This window comes from Molothrus aeneus, unplaced genomic scaffold, assembly GCF_037042795.1.
Source record: "Molothrus aeneus isolate 106 unplaced genomic scaffold, BPBGC_Maene_1.0 scaffold_30, whole genome shotgun sequence".
Classification (NCBI taxonomy): Eukaryota; Metazoa; Chordata; class Aves; order Passeriformes; family Icteridae; genus Molothrus; species Molothrus aeneus.
The window spans coordinates 3,551,687-3,577,605 of NW_027098964.1; the positions used below are offsets into that span (position 1 = coordinate 3,551,687).

General features: G+C 53.6%; 1 protein-coding gene across 2 annotated transcripts in view; it reads left to right on the top strand.

Annotated features, from left to right (window-relative positions):
• Positions 1-2,722: 2,722 nt before the first annotated feature.
• Positions 2,723-25,919, top strand: part of SMC1A (structural maintenance of chromosomes 1A) — a 51,282-nt gene continuing 28,085 nt past the window's right edge. Inside the window, exons 1-12 of one of the 2 annotated variants that reach the window (XM_066570335.1) lie at positions 2,723-2,931; positions 4,604-4,792; positions 6,585-6,697; positions 9,191-9,394; positions 10,231-10,469; positions 12,802-13,060; positions 13,670-13,810; positions 13,890-13,972; positions 15,689-15,896; positions 17,740-17,925; positions 21,203-21,382; positions 22,979-23,125. In XM_066570335.1, the coding sequence (XP_066426432.1) occupies positions 2,823-2,931; positions 4,604-4,792; positions 6,585-6,697; positions 9,191-9,394; positions 10,231-10,469; positions 12,802-13,060; positions 13,670-13,810; positions 13,890-13,972; positions 15,689-15,896; positions 17,740-17,925; positions 21,203-21,382; positions 22,979-23,125 (2,058 nt within the window). In that variant the 5' untranslated portion in view covers positions 2,723-2,822. The remainder of the gene's footprint in view (positions 2,932-4,603; positions 4,793-6,584; positions 6,698-9,190; positions 9,395-10,230; positions 10,470-12,801; positions 13,061-13,669; positions 13,811-13,889; positions 13,973-15,688; positions 15,897-17,739; positions 17,926-21,202; positions 21,383-22,978; positions 23,126-25,919) is intronic. The other variant, XM_066570334.1, reaches the window with a different exon arrangement.

Below are 25,919 nucleotides of genomic sequence, written 5' to 3' on the forward strand. Positions count from 1 at the left end.
GGTGCCAAATTCCATCTTTTGGGGCTAAATTCCATATTTTTAGGGTCAAATTCCCTGATTTTGGAGCCAAACTCCCCATATTTAGTGTCAAACCCCCTTTTTGGCGTCCAAACTCCTTTTTTAAAATTCAAATTTCCCCTTTTTGGGACCAAACTCTCCCTTTGGTCACAACCTTTCCACTTTCCGGACCATTTTTCCCGTTTTAGGGTCAAATCCCCCATTTTTTAGACCCAACCCGCACTTTTTGGAGCGACCCCACCCTTTTTGGGGGGCCCAAATTCACTTTTCCAGGTGCCAACCCCACCCTTTTTGGGACCAAACTCTCCCTTTTTGGGGCCAAATCCTTCCCCTTTTCTGGGTCCATCTCCCCTCCTCCCTCAGCCCCTCAATCCGGTCCCATTTTGGGTTAAAATTCCCCAATTTTGGGTCTCCCCCCCCCTCCCCCGTTCCGATCCCGCCGGTACCTGAGGGGGGGCGCGGGGGTGGGGCCGGCGCGCGCTGCCCTGGCCACGCCCCCTCGCGCGCGCTGCCGCAGGGGGCGTGGCGACGCATGGGCGTGACCAGTGAAAGGGCGTGGTTTGTATAAAGGGGCGTGGCCTCCAGGCCGCTTGGGGGCGTGGTTCTGCTGTCAAAGAGGCGTGGTTTGGTGAGGGGCGTGGCTTGGAGCCTCCTCCCCCCCGGTACGCCCAAACCCAAAGGCGCGACCACCCAGATCCACCCGGATTTAGAAGAAAAATTAAAAATATCAGAGGGAAGAATCCATAGTTTTAGTAGGAAAGCGATATTTTGTAGGGAAAATGAGAATTTTTGGGGCAAAATCCATACTTTCAGTGGAAAATCAGTATTTCTGTAGGGAAAATGGGAATTTTTGGGCTGAGACCCTCCGGATTTAAAGGAAAAATCAGAAATATTAGAGGGAAAAATCCATAGTTATAGTGGAAAATCAATATTTTTGCAGGGAAGTGGGAATTTTGGGGCTGAGACTGTCTGGATTTGTAGGAAAAATCAAAAATCCGAAATTTAAAATCCATATTTTTAGTGGGAAATGAGTATTTTTATAGGGAAAATGGGGATTTTGGGGGAGAATAGAGGGGTTTGGCCAAGCTGAAAAGTGTTTGGGGAGGAAAGAATCATTTCAGGGAGAATCTGATCATTTTAGGGGATATAGACAATTTTGCCAGGAAAAAGGGACATTTTTAGGGGAGACATTGGAATTTTGGGAAGCCATGAGGGGTGGAAATGGTGTCTGTGAGGGGAAAATGGAGGGAAATTGAGCCTTTGAGGGGAAAATGGAGGGAAATTGAGCCTTTGAGGGGAAATTTGGGGAGAATTGAGCCCGTGAGGGGAAATTTGGGGAAAATTGAGCCTTTGAGGGGAAATTTGGGGAGAGTTGAGCCTGTGAGGGGAAAATGGGGGGATATGGAGCCCATGAGTGGAAAATGGAGCCTGTGAGGGGAAAATGAGGGAAAATGGAGCCCATGAGAGGAAAATGGAGGGAAATGGTGTCTTTGAGGGGGAAATGTGGAGGAAATGAAGCCCATGAGTGGAAAATGGAGCCTGTGAGGGGAAAATGGGGGGAAATGGAGCCTTTGAGGGGGAAATGGAGCCTGTGAGGGGAAAATGGGGGGAAATGGAGCCCTTGGTGGCAAAATGGGGGGAAAATGGAGCTCCTGAATGGAAAATGGGGCCTGTGATGGGAACATGAGGGAAAATGGAGCCCATGAGGGGAAAATGGGAGGAAATTGAGCCTTTGAGGGGGAAATGGAGCCTGTGAGGGGAAAATGGAGCTTTTGAGGAGAAAATGGGGACAAAATGGGGGAAACTGGGGGAAACTGGGGAAAATGGAGCCTGTGAGGAGAAGAAGCTATGCACCCAGTGAGTTTTGTGTTTTTTTTTTTCCTCTATTCAGCACTAAACAGCTGCTTAACCAAACACTAGCTATTATGTTATATAAAAAGTGCTTCATATCCAGTTATGTAGGTGTCATGATTTGGGATATATAGGTATAAAAATGCAATTCGGGTTTTATAGGTAGCAGGTCTTACAAATATGTGAAAAATTTTGATTTGGTTTATATTGATATTAGATTATATAGGTACAGGGAGTTATACCAACATCTTAAAACACGAAGAAAGTAAGTATCTTGTAGTTTTAATGTAAGCAATATAGCTATCAATAGAAAACAATTACGTGAAAAAATATGTACTTAAACAATGTGTGATCGTCATAAATTATTGTTTATTATTCCAAATTACTTTATAGTCTTGGCATCACAGAACCGTTCTGACTGGAAAAAACCTCGAGCAGTAAATCTTGTCCCGAGGTTTTTTGTCCCGGTCACCGACAAACCCGATTTTTACCGAAAATCCCCAAATTTGCGGCGCCCTTTGCCCCCATGGCGTCCCCCGTTCCCATGGCGACGGGGCGGCCCAATCCACTCCTCCCCCCTGCTCCCCCAGATTTGGTACGTTCCATGCAAATGAACCCACTGGCGCCACCAACCCCGCGTTCAAACCGGCGGCCAATAGGAAGCGAGAAGGCGGGGGTTACAGTGAAGATTGACAGCAACTATAGCCTATCGCAAGGCGAGATGCCATAAAACCGCCGCTGGAAACCGCCGGCCTATCAGAGGCGAGGAGGCGGTGTTAAGGCGAAGATTGACAGCGCTCTGAGCCAATCGCGAGGCGCAGCGCTCCGTCTCTCAGCGGCTGCCTCAGTCGCCGCTTTCCCGCCCTCCGGCCGCGGCCCCGGCCCGAGCCCCCCTTAGAGCCCCGGGACCCCCTCCGACCCCCGGGACCCTCCCGGGCCGCCCCGGCCCCACCATGGGCTTCCTGAAACTCATCGAGATCGAGAACTTCAAGTCGTACAAGGGCCGCCAGATCATCGGGCCCTTCCGCCGCTTCACCGCCATCATCGGCCCCAATGGCTCCGGTGAGTCCCGGGGGGGGCTCTCGGGGGTAGGGGAGGGGGTCAAGGCCGCTCCCGTCACGGTCTGAGGGGTGACCCCGAATTCTTTGCACCGCTCCCGTCACGGTCTGAGGGGTGACCCCGAATTCTTTACACCGCTCTCTCTTCTTCCTCCTGCCCTGCCCGGGGGGTTCCCCGTTCCCTGAGGTCCCTCCTAAGTCTTGGGGTCCCCAATAATTCTGCACAGCCTTTCCCTGCCCCCCTCCCTTGGCTCTCTGGGGTCCCCCCTCTCCTCCCTCCTCTTCCCCTGGGGTCCCCCCATATTCCATGGGGTCCCTCTTAAGCCTTGGGGTCCCCCCTCAGCTCTTCCCCTCCATTCCCTGGACTCCCCTCTCACCTCCCCCCTCTCGCCTTGGGGTCCCCCCTCCATTCCCAGGGTTTCCTCCAAGGCCCCCATTCCCTGGGGTCCCCCCCGATAATTCCCTGCGTTTCCCCCATTCCCTGGTGTCCCCCCTCAATTCCTTGGATTCCTCACATTCCCTGGGGTCCCACTTTAATTCCCTTGGTTCCCCCATTCCCTGGGCCCATCCCTCGATTCCTTCAGTTCCCCCCAATCCCTGGGGTCTCCCCTCAATTCCTTGGGTTCCCCCCAATCCCTGGGGTCCCCCCCTCAATTCCTGGGGTTCCCCCCAATCCCTGGGGTCCCGCCTCAATTCCTTCAGTTCCCCCAATCCCTGGGGTCCCCCCCTCAATTCCTTGGATTCCCCCAATCCCTGGGGTCCCCCCTCAATTCCCTGGGGTCCCGCCTCAATTCCTTCAGTTCCCCCCATTCTATGGGGTCCCCCCCTCAATTCCTTCAGTTCCCCCCAATCCCTGGGGTCCCTCCCTCAATTCCTTGGATTCCCCCATTCCCTGGGGTCCCCCCTCAATTCCTTCAGTTCCCCCCATTCCTTGGCTCTCCCCTCAATTCCTTGGATTCCCCCAATCCCTGGGGTCTCCCCTCAATTCCCTGGGGTCCCCCACATTCCCTGGGGTCCCCCCTCAATTCCTTCAGTTCCCCCCAATCCCTGGGGTCCCCCCCTCAATTCCTTCAGTTCCCCCCAATCCCTGGGGTCCCCCCCTCAATTCCTTGGATTCCCCCCCAATCCCTGGGGATTCCCCTCAATTCCCTGGGGTCTCCCCTCAATTCCTTCAGCTCCCCCCAATCCCTGGGGTCTCCCCTCAATTCCTTCAGCTCCCCCCAATCCCTGGGGTCTCCCCTCAATTCCTTCAGCTCCCCCCAATCCCTGGGGTCTCCCCTCAGTTCCTTGGATTCCCTCATTCCCTGGGGTCTCCCCTCAATTCCTTCAGCTCCCCCCAATCCCTGGGGTCCCGCCTCAATTCCTTCAGTTCCCCCCATTCCCTGGGGTCCCGCCTCAATTCCTTCAGTTCCCCCCAATCCCTGGGGTCTCCCCTCAATTCCTTGGATTCCCCCATTCCCTGTGGTCTCCCCTCAATTCCCTGGGGTCCCCCCTCATTCCCAAGGCTCCCCCCAATCCCTGGGGTCTCCCCTCAATTCCTTGGATTCCTCCCAATCCCTGGCGTCCCCCCTCAATTCCCTGGGGTCTCCCCTCAATTCCTTCAGCTCCCCCCAATCCCTGGGGTCCCCCCGTCCATCCCCACCCCCCATAACCCCCCTCCCCCAAATCCTCCACAGGTAAATCCAACCTGATGGACGCCATCAGTTTCGTGCTGGGGGAGAAGACGAGCAACCTGCGGGTGAAGACGCTGCGGGATTTGATCCACGGCGCCCCCGTGGGGAAGCCCGCGGCCAGCCGGGCCTTTGTCAGCATGGTGTACTCGGAGGAGGGCGCCGAGGACCGCACCTTCGCCCGCGTCATCGTCGGTCAGCGCCGCTCTGCGCCTCTGGGCGGAATTCCCAGGATTTGGGGGCTTTTTGGGGCTGTTTCGGGGCTTTTTGGTGCTGTTTTAGGGCTGTTTCCCGGGGGTTTCTGGGCTTTTTGGGGCTGTTTTAGGGGGGTTTCCCGGGGATTTTGGGGCTGTTTTAGGGGTGTTTCCCAGGGCTTTTTGGGGCTGTTTTAGGGTTTTTTTGGGGCTGTTTTAGGCCTGTTTCCCTGGGCTTTTTGGGGCTGTTTCTGGGCTTTTTTGGGGCTGTTTTAGGGGTGTTTCCCAGGGGTTTTGGGGCTGTTTTAGGGACTTTTTGGGGCTGTTTTAGGGCTGTTTCGGGCTTTTTGGGGCTGTTTTAGGGCTGTTTTGGGGCATCTTGGGGCTGTTTTAGGGCTGTTTCCTGGGGGTGTTTTAGGGCTGGTTTTGGGGCTGTTTTAGGGCTGTTTGGGGGCTTTTTGGGGCTGTTTTAGGGGTTTTTTGAGGCTGTTTTAGGGCTGTTTCCCAGGGCTTTTTGGGGCTGTTCCTGGGCTTTTTTGGGGCTATTTTAGGGCTGTTTCCCAGGGGTTTTGGGGCTGTTTTAGGGACTTTTTGGGGCTGTTTTAGGGCTGTTTTAGGGGTTTCTCGGGGCTGTTTCTGGGCTTTTTGGGGCTGTTTTAGGGCTTTCTCGGGGCTGTTTTAGGGCTTTTGGGGCTGTTTTAGGGCTGTTTCTGGGCTTTTTGGGGCTGTTTTAGGGCTGTTTCCCAGGGGTTTCGGGGCTGTTTTGCTGTAGGGTTTAGGGGTGTTTCGAGCTGCTGTGGAGCATTGCTGAGGGGTTTGGGGGCATTTCCAGGGGTTTAGGGGCGTTTCTGGGGCTTTTGGGGCTGGTTTAGGGTGGGCTTTGGGGGGCAATTCTGGTGATTTGGGGGCAGTTTTGGGGGCATTTCTGGGTGTTCTGGGGCTGTTTCGGGGGCATTTCTGAGGGTTTGGGGGACACATTTTGGGGTGTTTAGGGTTTGGGGGATCCCCCTGACCCCCCAAAATCCCCATAAACCCCCCAGCACTGGCAGCTCCAAAGAGGGGACCAAGGACTTGTGCAATTTTGGGTGCAAAGTGGGCACATTTTGGGGGTCACAGAGTTATGGGGGTCCCACTTTAGGGTTTTGGGGACACATTTTGGGGTGTTTAGGATTTGGGGGACACATTTTGGGGTGTTTAGGGTTTGAGGGACCCCCCCTGACCCCCCAAAATCCCCCTCAAACCCCCAGGTCCAAAGACGGGACCAAGGACGATGCCTTTACCTGCATCAGTGTGGGTGCAAAGGGGGCACATTTTGGGGGTCACAGAGTTATGGGGGTCCCACTTTAGGGTTTGGGGGACACATTTTGGGGTGTTTAGGGTTTGGGGGATCCCCCTGACCCCCCAAAATTCCCCCCAAACCCCCCAGCACAGGCAGCTCTGAAGAGGGGACCAAGCACCTGCATCAGTGTGGGTGCAAAGGGGGCAATTTTGGGGGTCACAGAGTTATGGGGGCACAGTTTAGGGTTTGTGGGGTGAATTTTGGGGTGTTTAGGATTTGGGGGACACATTTTGGGGTGTTTAGGGTTTGAGGGATCTCCCTGACCCCCCAAAATCCCCCTCAAATCCCCAGGTCCAAAGGACGACGCCTTTACCTGCATCAGTGTGGGTGCAAAGGGGGCACATTTTGGGGGGTCACAGAGTTATGGGGTCCCACTTTAGGGTTTTGGGGACACATTTTGGGGTGTTTAGGGTTTGGGGGACCCCCCTGACCCCCCAAATCCCCCCTATCCCAGGCAGCTCCTCCGAGTACAAGATCAACAATCGGGTGGTGCAGCTGAGCGAGTACAGCGAGGAGCTGGAGAAGTTGGGGATCCTCATCAAGGCCAGGAACTTCCTCGTCTTCCAGGTGAGGAGGGGATTTAGGAGCCATTTTGGGGTTTTTTGGGGGTGATTTGGGGTTTTTTGGGGCCATTTTGGGGTTTTAAGGGGGTTTTGGTGGGGGGCTTTGTGTAGGATCAGGGGGATTTTGGGGTTTTGTGCTCACGGGCATTGGGGGCTCCCAGGATGGTTTTTTGGGGGGGGGGGGGGGGTTTCCCTCATTCTCCCACCCCAAAGGGATCCCCCAGCCCCCCCTTAAGGATTTGGGGACCTTCTGAGAGGATTTAGGAACCCCTTGAGGGGATTTAGGAACCCTTTAGAGGATTTAGGAACCCCCTGACCCTTTCCCAGAGTTCCTTGAAGAACCCACAGGAGCTCCTGGGGCTGTTTGGGATCGGCTGCTCCTGGGACACCCCTGGGGGGATTTGGGATCTCTCCAATCCTGCACCCCCCTGAGGGGATTTAGGAACCCCTGAGGGGATTTAGGAACCCTTTAGAGGATTTAGGAACCCCTTGAGGGGATTTAGGAACCCTTTAGAGGATTTAGGAACCCCCTGACCCTTTCCCAGGGTTCCCTGAAGGATCCACAGGAGCTCCTGGGGCTGTTTGGGATCGGCTGCTCCTGGGACACCCCTGGGGGGATTTGGGATCTCTCCAATCCTGCACCCCCCCCTGAGGGGATTTAGGAACCCCTGAGTGGATTTAAGAACCCTTTAGAGGATTTAGGAACCCCCTGACCCTTTCCCAGAGTTCCTTGAAGAACCCACAGGAGCTCCTGGGATTGTTTGGGATCAGCCACTCCTGGGACACCCCTGGGGGGATTTGGGATCTCCCCAATCCCCCACCCCCCTGAGGGGATTTAGGATCCGCCTGAGGGGATTTAGGAACTCCTGAGGGGATTTAGGAACCCCTTTAGAGGATTTAAGAACCCTTTAGACGCTTTAGGAACCCCCTGACCCTTTCCCAGTGTTCCATGAAGGATCCACAGGAGCTCCTGGGGCTGTTTGGGATCGGCTTCTCCTGGATCTGCCCTTCTCCCATCCCCAGCAGGATTTGAGGATTTAGGAACTCTCTTGTCAGGAATTGGGGATTTAGGGACTCTCCAGTCAGGATTTGGGGATTTGGGGACCCTCCTGTGAGGATTTGGGGACCACCTGTGGGATTTAGGGGCTCTCTGACTCAATTTTTCCATGACATCGCCATGAAGAGACCCAAAGAGGGCACGGCCCTGTTTGAGGAGATCCCCAGGGATTTAGGGACCCCTGACCCTGCAGGGATTTAGGGACCACTCTCAGGGATTTGGGAACATTTCTGACAGGATTTAGGACCATTTCTGACAGGATTTAGGAACATTTCTGACAGGATTTAGGAACATTTCTGCCAGGAGCAGTGGAGTCCATCGCCATGAAGAACCCCAGGGAGCGCCCGGCCCTGTTTGAGGAGATCCCCAGGGATTCAGGGATCTGTCTCAGGGATTTAGGGACCCCTGACCCTGCAGGGATTTAGGAACCCCTCTAACAGGATTTAGGGATCCTTCTCAGGGATTTAGGACCATTTCTAACAGGATTTAGGACCATTTCTCACCCCATTTTTCAGGGAGCAGTGGAGTCCATCGCCATGAAGAACCCCAAGGAGCGCAGGGCCCTGTTTGAGGAGATCCCCAGGGATTCAGGGATCTGTCTCACGGATTTAGGGACCCCTGACCCTGCAGGGATTTAGGAACCCCTCTAATGGGATTTAGGGATTCTTCTCAGCGATTTAGGACCATTTCTAACAGGATTTAGGACCATTTCTGCCCCATTTTTTAGGGAGCAGTGGAGTCCATCGCCACGAAGAACCCCAAGGAGCGCCCGGCCCTGTTTGAGGAGATCCCCAGGGATTCAGGGATTCCCTTTTAGGATTTAGGGATTCCCTTTTAGGATTTAGGAATTTCCCTGACACTGCAGGGATTTAGGACCATTTCTAACAGGATTTAGGATCATTTCTGGCCCTGTTTTTGCAGGGAGCAGTGGAGTCCATCGCCACGAAGAACCCCAGGGAGCGCAGGGCCCTGTTTGAGGAGATCCCCAGGGGTTCAGGGATTCCCTTTTTGGATTTAGGGATTCCCTTTTAGGATTTAGGAATTTCCCTGACACTGCAGGGATTTAGGACCATTTCTAACAGGATTTAGGATCATTTCTGGCCCTGTTTTTGCAGGGAGCAGTGGAGTCCATCACCATGAAGAACCCCAAGGAGCGCCCGGCCCTGTTTGAGGAGATCCCCAGGGGTTCAGGGATCTGTCTCAGAGATTTAAGGATCCCTCACAGGAATTTAGGGATTTAGGACCATTTCTAACAGGATTTAGGACCATTTCTGCCCTGTTTTTTTAGGGAGCAGTGGAGTCCATCGCCATGAAGAACCCCAAGGAGCGCACGGCCCTGTTTGAGGAGATCTCCAGGGGTTCAGGGATTCCCTTTTAGGATTTAGGGATTTAGGACCATTTCTAACAGGATTTAGGACCATTTCTGCCCTGTTTTTTTAGGGAGCAGTGGAGTCCATCGCCATGAAGAATCCCAAGGAGCGCACGGCCCTGTTTGAGGAGATTTCCCGCTCGGGCGAGCTCGCCCCCGAGTACGACAAGCGCAAGAAGGAGATGGTGAAGGCCGAGGAGGACACGCAGTTCAATTATCACCGCAAGAAAAACATCGCGGCCGAGCGCAAGGAGGCCAAGCAGGAGAAGGAGGAGGTGGAAACACCCGGGAGTTCGGGAAAAATGGGATTGGGAATGCTTGGAATCATGGGAAAAGCTGGGTTTGAGCAGCTCCTGAGCAGAGCCAGGCCTAGGCCAGCCCAAACCCCAGCTCTGAGCAGCTCCTGAGCAAAGCCAGGCCCAAACCCCAGCTTTGAACAGCTCCTGAGCAGAGCCAGGCCCAAGTCCTGGGTTTGAGCAGCTCCTGAGCAGAGCCAGGCCCAAGTCCTGGGTTTGAGCAGCTCCTGAGCAGAACCAGGCCCAGCTTTGAGCAGCTCCTGGCCAGACCCAGGCCTGTCCCACCCCTAATCCCAGCTCTGAGCAGCTCCTGGCCAGACCCAGCTCCAAGTTTGAGCAGCTCCTGAGCAGAACCAGGCCCAGCTTTGAGCAGCTCCTGGCCAGACCCAGGCCTAGGCCCAGCTCTGAGCAGCTCCTGGCCAGACCCAGGCCTGTCCCAGCCCTAATCCCAGCTCTGAGCAGCTCCTGAGCAGAACCAGGTCCAAGTCCTGGGTTTGAACAGCTCCTGGCTAGAACCAGGCCTAGGCCCAGCTCTGAGCAGCTCCTGGCCGGCCCCAGGCCTGTCCCAGCCCTAATCCCAGCTCTGAGCAGCTCCTGGCCAGCCCCAGGCCTGTCCCAGCCCTAATCCCAGCTCTGAGCAGCTCCTGGCCAGCCCCAGGCCTATCCCAGCCCTAATCCCAGCTCTGAGCAGCTCCTGGCCAGACCCAGGCCTGTCCCAGGCCTATCCCAGCCCTAATCCCAGCTCTGAGCAGCTCCTGGCCAGCCCCAGGCCTATCTCACCCCTATCCCAGCCCTAATCCCCCCTGTCCCCCCAGGCTGACCGGTACCAGCGGCTCAAGGACGAGGTGGTTCGGGCGCAGGTGCAGCTGCAGCTCTTCAAACTCTTCCACAACGAGGCCGAGATCGAGAAGCTCAACAAGGAGCTGGGGCTGAAGAACCGCGAGATCGACAAGGACAAGAAGAGGATGGACAGGGTGGAGGACGAGCTCAAGGACCGCAAGAAGGAGCTGGGCAAGATGATGAGGGAGCAGCAGCAGATTGAGAAGGAGATCAAGTGAGCGGCCTGGGGATTGGGGCGGTGGAAACGGCAAAATTCGGAAATATTTGGGTTGGGATGTTTAAAAATCAGGTGGAAATTCTGGTTCTGTGAGCAGGGACAACTTGAGAGATCAGGGGGTTTCAAATCTTGGATAATCCCAGTTTGTCTCTGTGGCTGAGGGGCTCCAAAACCCTGGAATGGTTTGGGTAGAAAATGTGGATTTATTTGGGTTGAGATGTTTACAAACCAGGTGGAAATTCTGGTTCTGTGAGCAGGGACAACTTGAGAGATCAGGGGGTTCCAAATCTTGGACAATCCCAGTTTGCCCAGCCTGGTTCTGTGGCTGAGGGGCTCCAAAACCTTGGAAATATTTGGGTTGGAATGTTTAAAAACCAGGTTGAAATTCTGGTTCTGTGAGCAGGGACAACTTCACAGACCAGGGGGTTCCAAATTTCCAAATCTTGGACAATTCCAGCTTTGTAATCTTGGACAATCCCAGCTTTCCAAATCTTGGACATTCCCAGTCTGTCTCTGTGGCTGAGGGGCTCCAAAACCTTGGAAATATTTGGGTTGGGATGTTTAAAAACCAGGTGGAAATTCCCATCCAGGTTCCGTGGGCAGGGAACCTTCAAACCTTCCCTGACCAGGTGGTTCCAAATCTCATCCCACCCCAGCTGGACAATCCCAGTTTGCCCAGTCTGTCTCCAGAGGGGAGGGGCTCCAAAACAGGAAGGGAAGGATGCACCAAACCCCAAAGCTGGGCACGGACCCCAAAACCAAGCACAGAACCCAAAACCAGGCCCAGAACCCAAACCAGGCCCAGAACCCAAACCAGGCCCAAACCCCAAACCTGGCCCAAACCAGGCCCAAACCCCAAACCTGGCCCAGACCTCAAACCAGGCCCAAACTCCGAAACCAGATCCAAGGCCCAAACCCGGCCCAAGCCAGTGCCAAACCCCAAACCAGGCCCAGAACCCAAACCAGGCCCAAACCCCAAAACCAGGCCCAGAACCCAAACCAGGCCCAAACCCCTGAACCAGGCCCAGACCTTAAACCAGGCCCAAACCCCCAAACCAGGCCCAGAACCCAAACCAGGCCCAAACCCCAAACCAGGCCCAAACCCCAAACCAGGCCCAGAACCCAAAACCAGGCCCAGAACCCAAACCAGGCCCAAACCCCAAACCAGGCCCAGACTTCAAACCAGGCCCAGAACCCAAACATGACACAAACCCCAAAAATGAGCAAAAACCCCAAAACCAAGCACAGAAACCAAAACCAGGCCCAAACCCCAAACCAGGCCCAAACTCCAAACCAGGCCCAAACTCCAAACCATGCCCAGAACCCAACCAGGCCCAGACCTCAAACCAGGCCCAAACCCTCAAACCAGGCCCAGACCCCCAAACCTCCAAACCAGACCCAAAACCCAAACCAGGCCCAAACCCCAAACCAGGCCCAAACCCCAAAACCAGATCCAAACCCCAAACCCGGCCCAAACCAGTGCCAAACCCCAAACCAGGCCCAGAACCGAAACCAGGCCCAAACCCCAAAACCAGGCCCAAACCCAGGCCCAGAACCCAAACACGACACAAACCCCAAAAATGAGCACAAACCCCAAAACCGAGCACAGAAACCAAACCCAGGCCCAAACCCCAAACCAGGCCCAAACGCGGCCCAGAACCCAAACCAGGCCCAGAACCCAAACCCAGCCCAAACCCAGTCCCAAACCTCAAACCAGGCCCAGAACCCAAACCAGGCCCAAACCCCAAAACCAGATCCAAACCCCAAACCAGGCCCAAACCCCAAACCCGGCCCAAACCAGTGCCAAACCCCAAACCAGTGCCAAACCCCAAACCCGGCCCAAACCCCAAACCAGGCCCAGACCCCAAACCAGACCCAAACCCCAAACCAGGCCCAGACCCCAAACCAGACCCAAACCCCAAACCAGGCCCAAAACCCAAAACCAGATCCAAACCCCGAACCAGACCCAAACCCCGAACCCGGCCGAAACCAGTGCCAAACCCCAAACCAGGCCCAAACCAGTCCCAAAGCCAAAACCAGGCCCAAACCAGTGCCAAACCCCAAACCAGGCCCAGAACCCAAACCAGGCCCAAACCACACCCAAACCCCAAAGCCAGGCCCAGAACCCCAAACCAGGCCCAGACCCCAAACCAGGCCCAGACCCCAAACCAGGCTCAGAACCCAAACCAGGCCCAGACCCCAAACCAGGCCCAAAGCCCAAACCAGGCCCAAAGCCCAAACCAGGCCCAAACCAGGCCCAGAACCCAAACCCAGCCCAAACCCCAAACCAGGCTCAGAACCCAAAGCCAGCTGAGGTTCTCGTGCCCAGGGAGAAGGACTCGGAGCTGAACCAGAAGCGGCCCCAGTACATCAAGGCCAAGGAGAACACGTCCCACAAGATCAAGAAGCTGGAGGCGGCCAGGAAGTCCCTGCAGAACGCCCAGAAGCAGTACAAGAAACGCAAGGCGGACATGGACGAGCTGGAGAAGGAGATGCTGAGCGTGGAGAAATCCAGGCAGGAGTTTGAGGAACGCATGGAGGAGGAGAGCCAGAGCCAGGGGAGAGACCTGACCCTGGAGGAGAACCAGGTGTGGTGGGACAGGTGGGGTTTGGGGCTTTGGGAGGGATGGAGGAGAACCAGATGTGGTGGGACAGGTGGGGTTTGGGGACCTGGGAGGGATGGAGGAGAAGCAGGTGAGGTGGGACAGGTGGGGTTTAGGAGCTTGGGAGGGATGGAGGAGAAGCAGGTGAGGTGGGACAGGTGGGGTTTAGGAGCTTGGGAGGGATGGAGGAGAGCCAGAGCCAGGGCACGGACCTGACCCTGGAGGAGAACCATGTGTGGTGGGACGGGTGGGGTTTGGGAGAGACCTGGGGATGGATGGAAGGAGCAGAACCAGGTGTGGTGGCACAGGTGGGGTTTAGAGGACCTGGGGATGGATGGAATAGAACCAGGTGTGATGGCACAGGTGGGGTTTAAGAGGACCTGACCCTGGAGGAGAACCAGGTGAGGTGGCACAGGTGGGGTTTAGAGGACCTGGGGATGGATGGATGGAACAGAACCAGGTGAGGTGGCACAGGTGGGGTGTAGAGGACCTGGGGATGGATGGATGGAGCAGAACCAGGTGTGGTGGCACAGGTGGGGTGTAGAGGACCTGGCCCTGGTCTCCAGCAGGAGCTCTGACCCCCGTGTCCCCCAGGTGAAGAAGTACCACCGGCTGAAGGAGGAGGCCAGCAAGCGCGCGGCCACGCTGGCCCAGGAGCTCGAGAAGTTCAACCGCGACCAGAAAGCCGACCAGGACCGGCTGGACCTGGAGGAGAGGAAGAAGGTGGAGACCGAGGTGAGAGCCTAAAGTGTCCCCAGAGTGTCCCCAGTGTCCCCAGAGCCTCCCTGAGCTCCCTGTCCCACCCTGTCCCCAGGCCAAGATCAAGCAGAAGCTGAGGGAGATCGAGGAGAACCAGAAACGCATCGAGAAGCTCGAGGAGTACATCGCCACCAGCAAGTGGGTGACTGTCCCCAGGGTGTCCCCAGGGGGGCTGCAGTGTCACCAAGGGGTCGGGAGTGTCCCCAGGGTGTCCACAGAGGGGCTGGAGTGTCCCTAAGGGGTCGGGAGTGTCCCCAGGGTGTCCCCAGGGGGGCTGGAGTGTCACCAAGGGGGTCTGGAGTGTCCCCAAGGGGTCCCCAAAGGGGTCTGGAATGTCCCCAGGGAGGCTGGAGTGTCACCAAGGGGGCCTGCAGTGTCCCCAGGGTGTTCCCAGGGTGTTCCCAGGGTGTCCCCAGGGTGTTCCCAGGGTGTCCCCAAGGTGTCCTCAGGGGGCCTGCAGTGTCCCCAGGGGATCCCCAAAGGGGTCTGGAGTGTCCCCAAGGTGTCACCAAGGGGGCTGGAGTGTCACCAAGGTGTTCCCTGGGGGGCTGCAGTGTCCCCAGGGTATTCCCGAGGTGTCCCCAGGGTGTCCCCAAGGTGTCCTCAGGAGGGTTGGAGTGTCCCCAAAGGGTCCCCAAAGGGGTCTGGAGTGTCCCCAGGGGGGCTGGAGTGTCCCCAGGGTGTCCCTGAGGTGTCCCCAAGGTGTCCCCAAGGGGGTTGGAGTGTCCCCAGGGTGTCCCTGAGGTGTCCCCAAGGTGTCCCCAAGGGGGTTGGAGTGTCCCCAGGTCATCCCCACGTCCCCATTCCTGTCAGAGGGTGTGGGATCAGCCCCCAAACCCCCAACCTCCCCCCAAACCCCCTTTTCTCCCACTTTTTCACCCCCAAATCCCCCTCTCTCACCCCCCAAACCCCCTTTTCTCCCCCTTTTTCACCCACAAACCCCCTTTTCCTCCCCAGACAATCCCTGGAGGAGCAGAAGCAGCTCTAGGACCTGGGATTGACCCCTCCCAAAACAACCCCAAACCCCCTTTTTCAGCCCCCAAACCCCCTTTCCTCCCTTTTTTCACCCCCAAACCTCTTCTTCCCCCCCTTTTTCACCCCCAAATCCCCATTTTTCACCTCCAAACCCCACATTTCTCCCTTTTCTCACCCCCCAAATCCCCTTTTCTCCCCTTTCTCACCCCCAAACCCCCTTTTGTCCCCCCAGGCAGTCCCTGGAGGAGCAGAAGCAGCTCTAGGACCTGGGATTGACCCCCCCCAAAACAACCCCAAACCCCCTTTTTCAGCCCCCAAACCCCCTTTTCTCCCTTTTATCACCCCCAAATCCCCATTTTTCACCTCCAAACCCCCTTTTCTCCCACTTTTTCACCCCCAAACCCCTTTTCTCACCCCCCAAATCCCCCAAAATGACCCCAAATCCCCATTTTTCACCCCCAAACCCCCTTTTCTCCCCCTTTTTCACCTCCAAACCCCATTTTCTCCCCTTTCTCACCCCCAAACCCCCTTTTCTCCCCCTTTTTCACCTCCAAACCCCCTTTCCTCCCCCTTTCTCACTCCCCAAACCCCCTTTCCTCCCCCTCTCTCACCTCCAAACCCCATTTTCTCTCCCTTTCTCACCCCCCAAACCCCCTTTTCTCCCCCTTTCTCAGCCCCCAAACCCCCTTTTCTCCCCCTTTCTCACCCCCCAAACCCCCTTTTCTCCCCCTTTTTCACCTCCAAACCCCCTTTCTCACCCCCCAAACCCCATTTTCTCCCCCTTTCTCACCCCCCAAACCCCCTTTTCTCCCCCTTTTTCACCCCCAAACCCCCTTTTCTCCCCTCTCTCACCCCCCAAATCCCCATTTCTCCCCCCAGGCAGTCCCTGGAGGAGCAGAAGCGCCTGGAGGGGGAGCTGACGGAGGAGGTGGAGCTGGCCAAGCGCCGCATTGACGAGATCAACAAGGAGCTGAACCAGGTGATGGAGCAGCTCGGGGACGCGCGCATCGACCGCCAGGAGAGCAGCCGGCAGCAGCGCAAGGCCGAGATCATGGACAGCATCAAACGCCTCTACCCCGGCTCCGTGGTGAGGGCGGCCCCCAAAACCAGCCTGAAATGTACCCCAAAACTGACCCAAAAATAGCCTGAAGTGTACCCAAAAACTGACCCAGAACGCCCTCAGAAAATGACCAAAAACTGACCCTGAACACACCAAAAACTGACCCAAAATAGCCTGAAGTGTACCCAAAAACTGACCCAGAACACCCTCAGAAAATGACCAAAAACTGACCCTGAGCACACCAAAAACTGACCCAAAAATACTCTGAAATGTACCCCAAAAGTGACCCAAAAATAGCCTGAAAGTACCCCAAAAGTGACCCAAAAATAGCCTGAAGTGTACCCAAAAACTGACCCAGAACGCCCTCAGAAAATGACCAAAAACTGACCCTGAACACACCAAAAACTGACCCAAAATAGCCTGAAGTGTACCCAAAAACTGACCCAGAACACCCTCAGAAAATGACCAAAAACTGACCCTGAACACACCAAAAACTGACCCAAAAATACTCTGAAATGTACCCCAAAAGTGACCCAAAAATAGCCTGAAAGTACCCCAAAAGTGACCCGAAAATACCCTGAAATGTACCCCAAAATACCCTGAAATGTACCCCAAAAGTGACCCAAAAATAGCCTGAAAGTACCCCAAAAGTGACCCAAAAATACCCTGAAATGTACCCCAAAACTGACTCAGAATGCCCTCAGAAAATGACCAAAAACTGACCTAAAATACGCCAAAAACCAGCCCAAAACACACCAAAAACTGACCAGAAACTGACCCAAAATACTCCGAGACTGCACCAAAAAGTGACCCAAAAATACCCTGAAAGTACCCCAAAAGTGACCCAAAAATAGCCTGAAATGTACCCCAAAAGTGAGCTAAAAATAGCTTGAAATGTACCCCAAAACTGACCCAAAATAGCCTCAAGTGTACCCAAAAACTGACGCCAAAACAGCCTGAATGTACCCCAAGAGTGACCCCAAAATAGCCTGAAATGTACCCCAAAACTGACTGAAAAAATAGCCTGAAAGTACCCCAAAAGTGACCCCAAAATAGCCTGAAAGTACCCCAAAAGTGACCCAAAAATAGCCTGAAAGTACCCCAAAAGGGACCCAAAAATAGCCTGAAAGTACCCCAAAAGTGATCCAAAAATAGCCTGAAATGTACCCCAAAACTGACCCAGAACACCCTCAGAAAATGACCAAAAACTGACCCAAAACCCCCCAGAAACTGACCAGAAACTGACCCAAAAATAGCCTGAAATGTACCCCAAAAGTGATCCAAAAATAGCCTGAAATGTACCCCAAAAGTGATCCAAAAATAGCCTGAAATGTACCCCAAAAGTGATCCAAAAATAGCCTGAAATGTACCCCAAAATACCCTGAAATGTACCCCAAAAGTGACCAAAAAAATAGCCTGAAAGTACCCCAAAACCGATCCCAAAATAGCCTGAAATGTACCCCAAAAGTGACCCCAAAATAGCCTGAAATGTACCCCAAAACTGACCCAGAACACCCTCAGAAAATGACTAAAAACTGACCCTGAACACACCAAAAAGTGACCAGAAACTGACCCAAAATACTCCCAGAGACTGCACCAAAAACTGACCCAAACCCCCCCAGAAACTGCCCCAAAACCCCACACCTGACCCCATACCTGACCCCATACCTGACCCTATAAAAACCCCAAACCCCGCAGTATGGCCGCCTCATTGACCTGTGCCAGCCCACGCAGAAGAACCCAACCCCACTGCCAGTGTCCCTGCCCCATAACTGATATCCCTGATATCCCTGACCCCATAACTGACATTGCCCCATATCCCTGACCCCATACCCCATACCTGACCCTATAAAAACCCCAAACCCCGCAGTATGGCCGCCTCATTGACCTGTGCCAGCCCACGCAGAAGAAGTACCAGATCGCGGTGACCAAGGTGCTGGGTAAGAACATGGACGCCATCATCGTGGACTCGGAGAAGACGGGCAGGGACTGCATCCAGTACATCAAGGAGCAGCGCGGGGAGCCCGAGACCTTCCTGCCCTTGGACTACCTCGAGGTCAGACCCCAAAAGGGCAGCAGAAACCCTAAAAGGGGTTTGGGGTCAGGAGAAATCCTATAACGGGGTTTGGGGTCATTGAAAACCCTAAAAGCAGCTTTGGGGCAGGAGAAACCCTATAGTGGGGTGTGGGTAACTGAGACCTTCCTGCCCCTGGACTACCTCGAGGTCAGACCCCAAAAGGGCAGCAGAAACCCTAAAAGGGGTTTGGGGTCAGGAGAAATCCTATAATAGGGTTTGGGGTCAGTGAAAACCCTAAAAGCAGCTTTGGGGCAGGAGATACCTTAGTGCAGGGTTTGGAGATGTTGAGACCTTCCTGCCCCTGGACTACCTCGAGGTCAGACCCCAAAAGGGCAGCAGAAACCCTAAAAGGGGTTTGGGGTCAGTGAAAACCCTATAGCCAACTTCAGGGTCAGGAGAAACCCTAAAAGGGGTTTGGGATCAGCGAAAACCCTAAAAGCAGCTTTGGGTCAGGAGAAACCCTACAGTGGGGTTTGGGTAACTGAGACCTTCCTGCCCCTCGAGGTCAGACCCCAAAAGGGCAGGAGAAAACCCTAAAAGGGGTTTGGGGTCAGGAGAAATCCTATAACAGGGTTTGGGGTCAGTGAAAACCCTATAACCAGCTTCAGGGTCAGGAGAAACCCTAAAAGCAGCTTTGGGTCAGGAGAAACCCTACAGTGGGGTTTGGGTAACTGAGACCTTCCTGCTGCTCGACTGCCTCGAGGTCAGACCCCAAAAGGGCAGGAGAAAACCCTAAAACAACCTTTGGGATCAGGGGAAACCCTAAAAGGGGTTTGGGGTCAGTGAAAACCCTATAATCAGCTTCAGGGTCAGGAGAAACCCTATAACAGGGTTTGGGGTCAGTGAAAACCCTACAGTGGGGTGTGGGTAACTGAGACCTTCCTGCCCCTGGACTACCTCGAGGTCAGACCCCAAAAGGGCAGCAGAAACCCTAAAAGGGGTTTGGGGTCAGTGAAAACCCTATAGCCAACTTCAGGGTCAGGAGAAACCCTAAAAGCAGCTTTGGGGTCAGGAGAAACCCTACAGAGACCTTCCTGCCCCTCAAGGTCAGACCCCAAAAGGGCAGGAGGAACCCTAAAAGGGGTTTGTTTGGGGTTAGGAGAAATCCTATAACGGGGTTTGGGGTCAGGAGAAATCCTATAACAGGGTTTGGGGTCAGTGAAAACCCTATAACCAACTTCAGGGTCAGGGGAAGCCCTACAGTGGGGTTTGGGTAACTGAGACCTTCCTGCCCCTGGACTACCTCGAGGTCAGACCCCAAAAGGGCAGGAGAAACCCTAAAAGGGGTTTGGGGTCAGGAGAAATCCTATAACCAGCTTCAGGGTCAGGAGAAACCCTAAAACGGGATTTGGGGGCAGAGAAAACCCTAAAAGGGGATTTGGGGTCAAGAGAAATCCTAAAACAGCTTTGGGGTCATTGAAAAACCCTAAAACAGAATTTAGGGTCAGTGAAAACCCTAAGGGGGAGATTGGGGGCAGAGAAAACCCTAAGATGGGGTTTCAAACCCTAAAATGGGGTTTCACACCCTAAAATGGGGTTTCAAACCCTAAAAGCAGCTTTGGGGTCAAATGGTGCCCATTTTGGGGTTTCTAACTGCATGGTTTTGGGATTCTGACCCCAATTTGAGATCCTGACCCCATTTTTAGGGGTTTTCCCCCCTGATTTTGGGGTTTTGACCCCGATTTGAGATCCTGACCCCACTTTTGGGGTTTTTAACCCCTGATTTTTGGGTTTTGACCCCAATTTCTGATCCTGACCCCATTTTTAGGGTTTTTCAACCCGATTTTGGGGTTTTGACCCCAATTTCTGATCCTGACCCCATTTTGGGGTTTTTCACTCCCAATTTTTGGGGTTTCAGGGGAAACCCACGGACGAGAAGCTGCGGGAGCTGTGGGGTAGAGTTTAACCCCATTTTGGGGTTTTTCACCCCTGATTTTGGGGTTTTGACCCCGATTTCTGATCCTGACCCCATTTTTAGGGTTTTTCAACCCCGATTTTGGGGTTTTGACCCAAATTTCTAATCCTGACCCCATTTTTGGGGTTTTTCACCCCCGATTTTGGGGTTTTGACCCCGATTTCTGATCCTGACCCATTTTTGGGGTTTTTCACCCCCGATTTTTGGGGTTTCAGGTGAAACCCACGGACGAGAAGCTGCAGGAGCTGCGCGGGCCCAAGCTGGGTTTGGGGTTGGTTTGGGGGCCCATTTTGGGATTTTTCAGCCCTGATTTTTGGGGTTTCAGGTGAAACCCATGGATGAGAAGCTGTGGAGGGGATTTGGGTGCCCATTTTGGGGTTTTTAGCCTGGATTTTGGGATTTTGACCCCAATTTCTGATCCTGACCCCATTTTTAGGGTTTTCACTCCAATTTTTGGGATTTTAGGTGAAACCCACGGACGAGAAGCTGCGGGAGCTGTGGGGTGGAGTTTAACCCCATTTTTGGGGTTTTTCCCCCCCGATTTTGGGGTTTTGACCCCAATTTCTGATCCTGACCCCATTTTAGGGTTTTTCACCCCTGATTTTGGGGTTTGGACCCCGATTTCTGATCCTGACCCCACTTTTGGGGTTTTTCACCCCCAATTTTTGGGATTCAGTTGAAACTCATGAATGAGAAGCTGTGGAGGGGATTTGGGTGCCCATTTTTGAGGTTTTTAACCCCCAATTTGGGATTTAACCCCAATTTGAGATCCTGACCCCATTTTTAGGGTTTTTCACCCCGATTTTTGGGGTTTCAGATGAAACCCATGGATGAGAAACTGTGGAGGGGATTTGGGTGCCCATTTTGGGGTTTTCACCCTGGACTTTGGGGTTTTGACCCCAATTTCTGATCCTGACCCCATTTTGGGGTTTTTAACCCCCAGTTTTGGGATTTTGACCCCAATTTCTGATCCTGACCCCATTTTTAGGGTTTTTCAACCCGATTTTGGGATTTTGACCCCAATTTGAGATCCTGACCCCATTTTTAGGGTTTTTCACCCCAATTTTTGGGGTTTCAGATGAAACCAATGGATGAGAAACTGTGGAGGGGATTTGGGTGCCCATTTTTGGGGTTTTCACCCCCGATTTTGGGGTTTTGACCCCAATTTCTGATCCTGACCCCATTTTTAGGGTTTTTCACCCCCGATTTTTGGGTTTTGACCCCGATTTCTAATCCTGACCCCATTTTGGGGTTTTTCACCCCCGATTTTTGGGTTTTGACCCCGATTTCTGATCCTGACCCCATTTTGGGGTTTTTCTCCCCCGATTTTTGGGGTTTCAGGTGAAGCCCACGGACGAGAAGCTGCGGGAGCTGCGCGGGGCCAAGCTGGTGATCGATGTCATCCGATACGAGCCCCCCCACATCAAGAAGGCGCTGCAGTTCGCCTGCGGCAACGCCCTGGTCTGCGACAACGTCGAGGATGCGCGCAGGATCGCCTTCGGCGGCCACCAGAGGCACAAGGTGCCCCCAAATCACCCCAGAAATGCCCTAAAAACCACCCCAGAAATGCCCTAAAAATGGCCTGAATTCACCCCAAAATCACCCCAAAAATGCCCTAAAAACCACCCCAAAAATACCCCAAGAATGGCCCAAATCGCCCCAAAAATACCCTAAAAACAGCCCCCCAAAATACCATAAAAATGGCCTAAAAATACCCTAAATACAGCTCAAAACAGCCCCATTGCCTTCGGATGCCACCAGAGGCACAAGGTGCCCCCCAAATCACCCCAGAAATGCCCTAAAAACCACCCCAGAAATGCCCTAAAAATGGCCTGAATTCACCCCAAAATCACCCCAAAAATGCCCTAAAAACCACCCCAAAAATACCCCAAGAATGGCCCAAATCGCCCCAAAAATACCCTAAAAACAGCCCCCCAAAATACCATAAAAATGGCCTAAAAATACCCTAAAACCAGCTCAAAACGGCCCCATGGCCTTCGGCGGCCACCAGAGGCACAAGGTGCCCCCCAAATCACCCCAGAAATGCCCTAAAATCCACCCCAGGAATGCCCTAAAAATGGCCTGAAATCACCCCAAAATTACCCCAAAAATGCCCTAAAAACCACCCCAAAAATACCCCAAAAATGGCCAAAATCACCCCAAAAATACCCTAAAAACAGCCCCCCAAAATACCCTAAAAATGGTCCCCAATGATGTCCCCAATGTCCCCAATGATGTCCCCAGTGATGTCCCACAGACGGTGGCCCTGAACGGAACCCTGCTCCAGCAGTCAGGGGTGTCCCATGGATGTCCCCAATGTCCCCAATGTCCCCAATGATGTCCCCACAGACGGTGGCCCTGGACAGGACCCTGTTCCAGAAGTCGGGGGTGTCCCATGGATGTCCCCAGTGATGTCCTCAATGTCCCTGTTGATGTCCCCAATGTCCCCAATGATGTCCCCAATGTCCTTGTTGATGTCCCCAGTGATGTCCCCAATGTTCCCACAGACAGTGGCCCTGGACGGGACCCTGTTCCAGAAGTCGGGGATGTCCCTGGGTGTCCCCAATGTCCCCAATGATGTCCCCAGTGATGTCCCCACAGACGGTGGCCCTGGACGGGACCCTGTTCCAGAAGTCGGGGATGTCCCTGGGTGTCCCCAGTGTCCCCAGTGTGTCCCCAATGTCCCCAATGATGTCCCCAATGATGTCCCCAATGTCCCCAATGATGTCCCCAATGTCCTTGTTGATGTCCCCAGTGATGTCCCCAATGTCCCCAATGATGTCCCCAATGATGTCCCCAATGATGTCCCCAATGTCCTTGTTGATGTCCCCAGTGATGTCCCCAATGATGTCCCCAATGATGTCCCCAATGATGTCCCCAATGTCCCCAATGTCCCCAATGATGTCCCCAATGTCCTTGTTGATGTCCCCAGTGATGTCCCCAATGTCCCCAATGATGTCCCCAATGTCCCCAATGATGTCCCCAATGATGTCCCCACAGACGGTGGCCCTGGACGGGACCCTGTTCCAGCAGTCCATGGTGTCCCTGTTGATGTCCCCAATGTCCCCAATGATGTCCCCAATGTCCCCAATGATGTCCCCAATGATGTCCCCACAGACGGTGGCCCTGGACGGGACCCTGTTCCAGAAGTCGGGGGTGATCTCGGGCGGTGCCAGCGACCTCAAGGCCAAAGCGCGGCGCTGGGACGAGAAGGCCGTGGACAAACTCAAGGAGAAGAAGGAGAGGCTGACAGAGGAGCTCAAGGTGGGACCCCAAAACCGACCCCAAAAACCCAAAACTGACCCTAAAACTGAGCCTGAAACCCAAACCTGGGCCTAAAAACCCAAACCTGAGCCTAAAACCCCAAAGGAGCCCTAAAAACCCCAAACTGACCCCAAGCAAGCTCAAGGAGAAGGAAGAGAGGCTGAGTGAGGAGCTCAAGGTGGGACCCCAAAACTGACCCCAAAAACCCAAAAGTGACCCTAAAACTGAGCCCAAAAACCCAAAACTGGGCCTAAAATCCCAAAGGAGCCCTAAAAACCCCAAACTGACCCCAAGCAAGCTCAAGGAGAAGAAGGAGGGGCTGAGTGAGGAGCTCAAGGTGGGACCCCAAAACTGACCCCAAAAACCCAAAAGTGACCCTAAAACTGAGCCTGAAACCCAAAACTGGGCCTAAAAACCCAAACCTGAGCCTAAAAACCCAAAGGAACCCCAAAATCCCCAAAACTGACCCCAAGCAAGCTCAAGGAGAAGAAGGAGAGGCTGGCAGAGGAACTCAAGGTTGGACCCCAAAACCGACCCCAAAACCCAAAACTGACCCTAAAAAATGAGCCTAAAAACCCAAAACTGGGCCTAAAAACCCAAACCTGAGCCTAAAAAACCCAAAGGAACCCCAAAAACCCCAAAGGAACCCCAAAATCCCCAAACTGACCCCAAGCAAGCTCAAGGAGAAGAAGGAGGGGCACAGTGAGGAGCTCAAGATGGAATCCCAAAACCGACCCCAAAAACCCAAAACTGACCCTAAAACTGAGCCTAAAAACCCAAACCTGGGCCTAAAAACCCAAACCTGAGCCTAAAAACCCCAAAGGAACCCCAGAATCCCCAAACTGACCCCAAGCAAGCTCAAGGAGAAGGAAGAGAGGCTGAGTGAGGAGCTCAAGGTGGGACCCCAAAACTGATCTCAAACTGACCCTAAAACCCAAACCTGACCCCAAAAGGGACCCTAAAACCCAAACCTGAGCCTAAAAACCCCAAAGGAACCCTAAAAACCCCAAAGGAACCCCAAAATCCCCAAACTGACCCCAGACAAGCTCAAGGAGAAGAAGGAGAGGCTGAGTGAGGAGCTCAAGGTGGGACCCCAAACTGACCCCAAAAACCCAAAAGTGACCCTAAAAATGAGCCTAAAACCCAGAACTGACCCTAAAAACCCAAACCTGAGCCTAAAAACCCCCAAAGGAACCCCAAAATCCCCAAAACTGACCCCAAGCAAGCTCAAGGAGAAGAAGGAGAGGCTGGCAGAGGAACTCAAGCTTGGACCCCAAAACTGACCCCAAAACCCAAAACTGACCCTAAAACTGAGCCCAAAAACCCAAAACTGGGCCTAAAATCCCAAAGGAACCCTAAAAACCCAAAACTGACCCCAAACAAGCTCAAGGAGAAGAAGGAGGGGCTGAGTGAGGAGCTCAAGATGGAATCCCAAAACCGACCCCAAAAACCCAAAACTGACCCTAAACTAAGCCTAAAAACCCAAAACTGGGCCTAAAAACCCAAACCTGAGCCTAAAAACCCCAAAGGAACCCTAAAAACCCCAAAGGAACCCCAAAATCCCCAAACTGACCCCAGACAAGCTCAAGGAGAAGGAGGAGAGGCTGAGTGAGGAGCTCAAGGTGGGACCCCAAAACCGACCCCAAAAACCCAAAACTGACCCTAAACTAAGCCTAAAAACCCAAACCTGAGCCTAAAACCCCAAACCTGACCCCAAAAGGGACCCTGAATTTTCCCAATTCCCCATTTTTCCCAAATTCCCGTGGTTTTCTCCCAATTCCAGGAGCAGATGGAGCCTGAGCTGTGCCCCCTCCCCAGCCCCAAATTCCCTTTTTATCCCAAAGATTTTCCTTCCAAATTCCCATTTTCCCCCATTTCTTTCTCCATTTTTCCCCCAAATTCTTTTTTCCCCATTTTCCCCCCATTTTTTCCCTTTCTTTCCCTGTTTTTTCCCATTTCCCTCCATTTCTTTCCCCATTTTCCCCCATTTTTCCTTGGTTTTCCCCCCATTTTTTCCTTAGTTTTTTCCCGTTTTCCCCCATTTCTTTCCCCCTTTTTTCCACATTTTCCCCATTTTCCCCCATTTCTTCCCCCATTTTTCCCCATTTCTCCCCATTTCTTTCCCCAAATTTCCCATTTTTCCCCCAGATTTTTCCCATTTTTCCTCCATTTTTCCCCCTTTTTTTCCTCCATTTCTCCCCCCCTTTTTCCCCCCATTTCTTTCCCCAATTTTCCCATTTTTCCTCCATTTTTTCCTCCATTTCTCCCTCCCATTTTTCCCCATTTCCCCCCCATTTCTTCCCCCATTTTCCCCCCATTTCTCCCCATTTCTTTCCCCAAATTTCCCATTTTTCCCCCAGATTTTTCCCATTTTTCCTCTATTTTTCCCCCTTTTTTCCTCCATTTCTTCCCCCCTTTTTTCCCCATTTTCCCCCCATTTCTTCCCCCATTTTCCCCCATTTCTTCCCCCATTTTCCCCCCATTTTCCCCCATTTCTTTCCCTTTTTCCCCATTTTCCCCCCATTTCTTCCCCCATTTTTCCCCATTTTCCCCCCATTTCTTCCCCCATTTTCCCCCCATTTTCCCCCCATTTCTTTCCCCCATTTCCCCCCCATTTCTTCCCCCATTTTTCTCCATTTCTCCCCATTTCTTTCCCCAAATTTCCCATTTTTCCTCCATTTTTCCCCCTTTTTTCCTCCATTTCTCCCCCCCTTTTTTCACCATTTTCCCCCCATTTCTTCCCCCATTTTTCCCCATTTTCCCCCCATTTTCCCCCCATTTCTTTCCCTCATTT